This window comes from Macrobrachium nipponense, chromosome 43 (assembly GCF_015104395.2).
Source record: "Macrobrachium nipponense isolate FS-2020 chromosome 43, ASM1510439v2, whole genome shotgun sequence".
Lineage (NCBI taxonomy): Eukaryota > Metazoa > Arthropoda > Malacostraca > Decapoda > Palaemonidae > Macrobrachium > Macrobrachium nipponense.
The window spans coordinates 10375639-10384279 of NC_061104.1; the positions used below are offsets into that span (position 1 = coordinate 10375639).

Sequence of the window (8641 nt, forward strand, 5' to 3'; positions counted from 1 at the left end):
TTGGTGTACTGATGGTTCTTTTTGGGGCATTTGTTTTTATCTTGTTCATTATGAGTGGGGAGGGTTTTGGAGGGGGTGGGGGGCACTATGCAAGCAGCTGTACTCTGGCCCTGTCCGACAACGTCTCATTGTTCATCTTTAAAGTCACTTCTTGAACGTCGCTGTTTTTCTAGAACCACCATTTTGCATGACCAACCACATCGCACTACGCACCGGATAGCTCCGTATTTTTTTCCCCACTGAAATCATATCCTCCTGGGCATATATTACCTACACTGCACAAACCACTGGAAAATGTAGCCCTCCGCTCCTAATGCCCTGGGTATGCAAAAGGGGGGCAAAGGATCCGCAGGGATGATGGCTTTCTTCTCAGGAAACTGAGAATTCACTTCAGTGGTCTCTTCTGCTGTGAGTCGAACACTTTTCTTCCCTTTTTTTTTAATTCTTTTCAACTAGTACCATTTCACTGCAGAGGGATATTCGCCATCTGTAGTTTCAGTAATGCACAAATGGAGGTCACTGAATGCGGAGCCATGATGGAGCTTAGACCCTGTAATAGGTGGTTGCATTGCGATGTGTTAAAGGCGTGGTTTTACGTCTGAGGTCATGGTGTGACTGACCAAGAACTGTATTCCAAGAAGCTGAAGGTAAGAGTGGCCGATGGTCTGAGTTTCTCTCTCCATCTCGTTCTTCCTACTGATGTAGTAGGTAAGTGTGCCGGACATGATATATATAATATATATAATATATATATATATATATATATATATATATATATATATATATATATATATATATGCACGCAGAGAAAATGCACACGCGCAAGCACGCACTCTCTCACTGTACCCAATTTAACGCAAAGTCCTCGGCGACTCTTATCCCACTTCTTGTGGAACAGACGCTTCTTCGTAAGTATCCGTCCAGCGACGCCCTTTTTGGGTGGACCTGGTGGCGCGGATGGGAGGGGCGCCATCCCCCGCCTCTCGGCAAAGGGGCTGCTGTGCCTATAGGCGATCCCTGCGGCTGCCCAACACGTTTCATTTGACTCACAAACGAGACGGTTCACAATGATGGATCCCTATTTCGGCATGGCCGCTCCCGCCTCCGCCACCGCGCCCGTTCCATCCCTTATGCAGAAGTTTATTATGCTTCTGTTACTTCTGCTGCTGCTGTTGCTGTTGCTGTTGCCGACGCCGTCGATGCAGCTGCTGCTGCTGCTGCTGCTCCTGTTTGACCCTCTGCTGGCATTTACTTTCTCCAGATACTTTCTGGCCCCCACTGCGATTTAGTACTCGAGGGCGCCCTGGTACGAGTCAGTTACTGTTGGCAGGAGTGTGCCGCCCATCACGTCGCCCCAGACACTGGGATGACCAGCCTGTGGAGGAAGAGTGGAGGAGGGTCTTTTAATTTTTCGTTTATTAAAATACACGAAGAATGGTCTACTTACTTGCTATTAGATTGGACGTAATATACCTGCAAGAATGGAAGATTGAGATTGCATATATTAGTAGTAGTTCTTTGCTTACTTCCACACACGGCAAAGATTACACAAACACACACACACACACATATATATATGTATATATATATATATATATATATATATATATATATATATATATATATATATCACCAAAACGATAGGAATTGGGAATAACTTACACCCAAAGGGAATTCTATGTAAGGGCATCTGTCATGCCGAGGATTCGAACTAATGAGATGCTCTTTGGGTATGATACAGTAATGGCAGTAACTCATTCATTCAGATATCAAGAGGGATATAAGCTGATTTCGAGTCCGTTGTACATATTAACATATTACTGTAGAATTCAGGTTCTGAACATAAAACTAAAATCAACACCTCTCCACCATGATAACTAGATGGAAAGTATGTAACTTGTATATCTTTGATAATGTTCACCAGTAGGTAAGTGACTTTATTTTGACTTTAAAATTTTATACTACAAAATATCAAGACCTAAACAGCCATTAATGTAGAAGTCACTTTATGCAGGGAATTACTGACAGGCAAGGATACAGAGACGACGATTATTTATTCATTCAGCCATCAAGAAAGAGAGGTTAATTGTTTGACCGTTTTATTCCGATAGGTATACCTACACACAAACGCACAGGTACACATGTAAACATTATATATATATATATATATATATATATATCTATATATATAGATATATATATATTATATATATAATATTATATATATTATATATAATATTATATTTTATTTATATATAGTGTGTGTGTGAGTTGATATAATCTGTTCGTATACATTGTATCGCAATTTACTTCTTCGGTATGCAGATATTTATCAGCCCGTATGTTTTCACGTAAGTTAATATATATAAACCTAAACTTGAAATTCCGTTGGAATACGAACTTGAAAGAATCTCTCTCTCTCTCTCTCTCTCTCTCTCCAGAGTCTCACATCGTGGAACCAAGCGATAAAAACGAGTTGGCCGTTGCTTCCAAAACATAGACATTACCTCATGGCTTCTAGGAATAACAGCTGAGCGAAGGCTATTGAACTTGCGGGAGTCCTTTTGTTCGATTGTTGTTGGATCACCTCGAGTCATTATTACTACTTTTCATCGTGAGTTTGTGCTGAACGCATTGAAAAAGAGCACTTGCCACTGATATCGTATATGTGGAGTTTAATCATTCCCATTTCTGTGAAAAGGAAAACGCAAAAAATGTGGAGAAATGGAACGTTAAGCGTTTTCCGCGCGTTTCGTCCGTTCCCATATTCTTTCGCGTTCATCGGAACTGTAGCGCTGATGACACGACTCTCTTCGGTTGACTTTTCGTTATTATTTTATCTTGACTGCTTTCTGAGCCTGAGAGATTAAGAATAAGAACTTATTTGTTTCCAGTGAGAAACTGGCTATAGGACGACAATGAATTCTAATCTTGTCGTAATTCCCCGTCGTTGTAGGAAGCAAATCGTAAATTGGACCTTCATTTGAATAATTGATTTCGTTTTTGCGATTGCTATTATTGTGGGAATATTATAAGCGAACAATATTCTCTCTTAGTTTGTGAAGTTACTGTCCTTATGCATCTTTTATACAATGTGGAACCTACCTCTCTCTCTCTCTCTCTCTCTCTCTCTCTCTCTCTCTCTCTCTCTCTCTCTCTCTCCTGAGAACCCAATTTCCTGTGTTCACTAATCATCACCGTAGAATGTTGGGTAAATGGCATAGCTACTAGAAACGTCAGGTGAATTGGAATATTTAATTCTATATCATTCACACGTACGCTTTATTCAGAGGGTGAGTTAAAGGAATTAATATATATATATATTATATATATATATAATATCATATATATATATATATAGTATATGAAAGGATGTATGTATGACCATTATGTATTTTATTAATGCATTATCCCATCGAAAAGAGCCAGTTTTCCATTATTGGCACTACCAGCCAAACTACATACTTGACTACTCTTGAGTCGTTAATATATAAAGCACCTATCCCCCACTTTGAATGCAAATACCTCTGCCGCCGCTCTCTCTCTCTCTCTCTCTCTCTCTCTCTCTCTCTCTTCGTCTCTCTCTCTCTCTCTCTCTCTCCTCTCTCTCTCTCTCTCCCTCTCTCTCCCTCTCTGGCCCGAGTTTCTTTGGGCGTGAATGGCCGTTTTGCGGTCATTCCTTCTTTTCTCTGCTCTCGAATACGTTATTAAATTTAATTTTTTTAAAAATTTTCATAAACATAATTTTTTTCATCTTTTCCTCCTTTTTTACTTAAGATTTTGTACATAGTTTTAATTTTTTGTGTAATAATGCTGACGTCAGCATGAAATGTCTCTTATTGTAATAAACTATGACCCTTTTCTTGCTGCTATTGTCTCGAAGATTTCCTCACACACACACACACACACACACACACACACACACACACACACATATATATATATATATATATATATATATATATATATAATATATAAATCCTGACACACACACACACACACACACATATATATATATATATATATATATATATATATTATATATATATATATATATATGCACACACACACGCATAAGCATTAAGCTACAAATGTCCTTTAATATCCAAATCGCTCTACCTCGGAAATTATATATTTTTATATATGTTAACCAAAGGGGGCTTTTTTAGTTGAGGATAAGTAAGTCGTTTCGTGGGATCGATCCATTGACAGACTAGAACTCATGGACTGCAGTGACGCGACTTAGATCACACGTGTGGTCTAAGGCGCGTCACTGCAGTCCTGAGTAGTGGTCTATAGCCGGATCGATCCCACGAAACGACAAGCTTATTATCAACTAAAAAAAAAAAAAAATCCCCTTCGATTAACATAAATGGAAATATATTATTTACGAGGTAGAGCGAATCGGCTATTAAAGGACATTTGTAGTTTAATGCTTGTATATCTGTCAGTCTCAGTGATGTGATAAAATTCATTCACATATATATATATATATGTATATATATATATATATATATATATATATATATATATATATATATATATATATCCGTTTGTATATGTAAATGGTATTTTAACGTTTATTATGCCATATTACCATAAAAAGGTATCAGGATGCACTTTTCAGTTTCCCAATGAGGCCATAAATAAAGAGGTACGATCGGGATGCTTCAAAAACCACAAAAATATACGTACCATACATGTGCAAAAGACACACACACACACTATATATATATATATATATTATATACTATATATATATATATATATATATAATATATATTATATTATATATATATATATATATAGTATTCAGTCGTTATTCATCAGCGTAAAATTTCCTAGCAGTTAGGCATTTAATGGATAAATTACTCCAGCGCTGGTCTGACAACTTGCTTGACAGCATGCTATGTTGTAGAAAACGGGAAATCTGACATTTACAAGGTATTTTCTTGAAGGAATGGCTTGATTAGATGCAAAGTACCTGTCATTGAAACATTAACAACATTTACTACACTTACTACTTTCTTATTTTTTTATTTTATTTTTTTTATTTTTTTACCGCTAATGTGTGCTACCAGTGAAATTATTATGCTCTAACGCGTCCTGAACACGCAGGGGTTGGTATCGGAACAGTAAACATTTTCAAAAGATGTGTATTCCACTCGCTTTTATTTATATTCTGGTTGTTTTTGTACGAGTGGAATGTCTTAAAAATAGGTTCAGAGCTTGGAGAAATTTGTATTTCAGTAACAGGAATGTTTATGCGATCTATGAATAAGCAATTAAAAGGATGGACATGTGTGGAGCGTATAATTCGAATTTATTACGTAATCACGTATAACATTCTCTCTCTCTCTCTCTCTCTCTCTCTCTCTCTCTCTCCCAAGGTCTCCTCTCCTCTCGTCTCTCTCTCTCTCTTCTCTCTCTCTCTCTCTCTCTCTCTCTCTCTCTAGCCTTGCCTAACTTTATGTCAGGAAATTCGAGGAGATATTGCGGAACAGGGAAAGGTGCAAAATATTTTTGATATAAATAAATGAGTTATCACTGCTTATTTTCCAAACGAAACAGGTCATATCCAGTGTGATTACTCCCTCCTCCAATGCTCAATTTTTCGGGACGGCATAATTCCTTCTCCAGAATTCATTCATTTGATCAATGATTTAGAGACAAAAATAATTACAGGTTTTACTCTCATTGTCAATTAGTTACGGCCTCCGTAGCGATGTCATTCTTGACAAAGCGATATCACACGATCCTTTTTCTGCGGCCAAAACACCAGTCCTAACTCTCACGGGGTTGTTACATAACTGTTTGAACACGGTATCGCAATTATGGCTTAATCATTACCCCCCGAGAAATAATAATGACAATGAATAACATTCTACAAATATTTCGCCCTTGATGGACTTTTACGACGGCCTCTCCACACTAAAAACAATTATACCGCTTGTATATATACTTGACTATGCATCAGCCTTTTCCCACTCGCTTCGCTCGGCGCCCCAGGAATTCGTTCACCGGGTCAGCCGTCCGGCTTGGGTCGTACGAACGTATCTGACCTGTACCTCCAGAGATCGCCGGGAGATAACTCATTTCTTCAATCAAAGTGACCGTATTATTTCATGGTTTTGTTTATTTTCCTAAGTGAGCTTACAGCCTGGGCTCTTCCTCGCTGATGAGCGCTCTTGCGTTGTTGAATCAAGTTTCTTATTAATGATTTGATTGTACTAATGAGTGTGGAATTATTAACAAGCGTACCGAATGTATTCGGAAGGATTCTCGCACAGCCTCTCAGCAGAGTTTGCAATCTTCATGCATTTTCTCAGCAATAAGACGACGCACTCCTTTTTTTTTCCTGGTCATTTAATGTCTCCTAAACAGCGCAATCTGGGCACCTGGGCAACGTACCGTCAAAAATAATCACGACGCCCACGTCTGAAGAAGAGGACAGTAAAATCCATCACTGCGTCACTTACGGCGTCTGAAAACGTCCATTAGTGCGGCATCCGCTTCCAGTTTTAATATATACGTCACCATTAAGCGCTATCGGACGTCTCTAATTAATTGGGAAACGTCTGAAACGGGGGAAAAAGGGAAGTTCTCCAAAATAAACGGTTTCCTGGCAGTTACCTGTGTCTTTGATCGAATTCTTTTTACAATTCGACACTTTAAACACATTTTTTTCTTTTTCTTTTCTCTTTTAACTCGAAGCGTAATCCACGTTCTAAAGAAGTGCACGCGCGTGCAGCAGTTTGTTTTCTTAGCGGAACACTCGAATTTTCAGAGGGTATTTTCCTTTTCCACGCTATCTTATGTGTGTTTAAGCCTGCAACTTATCTCCACTATCTGGGCGCCAATCACCTTCCCCAAAAACAAGGGGCAGAGACCGTTCGGGTATATCCTTGTTTTTCCCGATGCCGGATTTGCGACTGACCTTTCCCTCGGCCTCGTTTATTGTATTTTCGCTTTCTTTTGTTCGATTTTGAGAAAATTCCCGAGACACTTGAAACTCAGTCAAATTTCCGGATTTTCAGACGACCCTTCTCTCTTCCTTGTTGCCTTACCATGTTTTTGACAATTGTCTTGGGAAACCGAAGGCTGAACTAAATTCCAGATTTTCAAATTTGCTTCATTATCGGAATTTATTACGTGGTATATTTATTATTTCTTATAAATAAGAAATGTGTCCAACAAAAACTCACGTAAAAAGAGTCCTCTAATTCGTGAAAAGGAACCATAAAATAAATTCCTGTATATATAATTACATAAGCATAGGTAGCTAATGTGATCAAGAAACGGAACAAAAACTAGAAGGATTTGGTAACTCCATTGGGTTATTGGTCACGGTAACGATTATATATATATAAATACACACACACACACACACACAACACACATATATATATATATATATCTATATTATATATATATATATATATATATAAATTACAATGGACACAGTTACATCTAAACTTATCGCACTCTTTTGAAGCTGAAAGGGGAATAAACGAAGCGGCTCTCACATTCCGGGGAAGGATTAGAGCAAGTATCGGCCTTGGATCAGAGTCAAAGCGTATGAGGGTCCAGCGAGAACGCACCCGGACGCCATTTTATGAAGGGATAATTCTAGTTCAGGGTTTGCATATACACACAGTACACTACATTTCTGTATTTGCCTTTATTTCATCTTACTTCTCCCTAAAGAACGCCTTATTCTTTTGAAGCTTGAATTTCAGTCGGTGGCCCCTTTAGGCTTGTTCCATGTGAATAGGTTTTCAGCTACTGAATAATAATAATAATAATAATAATAATAATAATAATAATAATAATAATAATTGACAGCATTATGCGAAATTGAGAGAAAGACCCATGAAACAGAGAATGAGATAACCTTGCCAACTGAAAGGTCAATGGCGCGGCTATGCGGCAAATCTCTGCAATTTCTGTGAATTTGGCCGTAATGCTGTGTAAAAGCCATCTGGTAGTGAGTTATGTCCGGAATGTTGTGCGTGCGAAATTCATGAGGGTTGATAGCCATCAGTTGCTTCGCAAGTGCTGTAAAGCTACGTGCCTAGTCCGAGCATTTCATAATTATGCACTTCGTCGTAAGAATTCATCCCTTCTCTGTCCTGCGAAGCTTTGAAAACCTCCCTCTGACTGGACAGACTGATTGCATGGAATAAGGATATCTGTAGCCTACTACAAACCATCACCAGAAAGTAAAAAGACTGCTGGGAGTTGAAAGGGGAATCCTTTTTCCTTACGAATTCAAAACTAGAACGGATTTTAATGAGGGACCTGGTCCGCATACTTCCGTCTTCGATCCAGGCTCTTGCGTTGGGTTATTCCTTCGGTGTATCTGGCATTTTTTAATTGTACCCTACTTTCTCAATTTTAAAAGAAATTTGACTGTTTTGCGTTGATGTCGACGACTCTCACCAATTTTCCAATGTGTTATTACTATTATTATTATTTTTTTTTTATTTTTTTTTTATTTTTTTTTTTTTTTGGCTCTATCACAGTCCTCCAATTCGACTGGGTGGTATTTATAGTGTGGGGTTCCGGGTTGCATCCTGCCTCCTTAGGAGTCCATCACTTTTCTTACTATGTGCGCCGTTTCTAGGATCACACTCTTCTG

The 8641-nt window shown here is 38.3% G+C and overlaps 1 protein-coding gene across 5 annotated transcripts in view; it reads right to left on the reverse strand.

The window, feature by feature from the left end:
• Positions 1-758: 758 nt before the first annotated feature.
• LOC135213520 (homeobox protein araucan-like) overlaps positions 759-8641 on the reverse strand; it is a 176204-nt gene continuing 168321 nt past the window's right edge. For 3 of the 5 annotated variants that reach the window (XM_064247434.1, XM_064247437.1, XM_064247433.1), the window contains one exon: positions 760-1375. In XM_064247434.1, coding sequence (XP_064103504.1) covers positions 1286-1375 — 90 coding nt within the window. In that variant the 3' untranslated portion in view covers positions 760-1285. Of the gene's footprint in view, positions 1376-8641 lie in introns of all 5 variants that reach the window. The other 2 variants (XM_064247436.1, XM_064247435.1) reach the window with 2 other exon arrangements.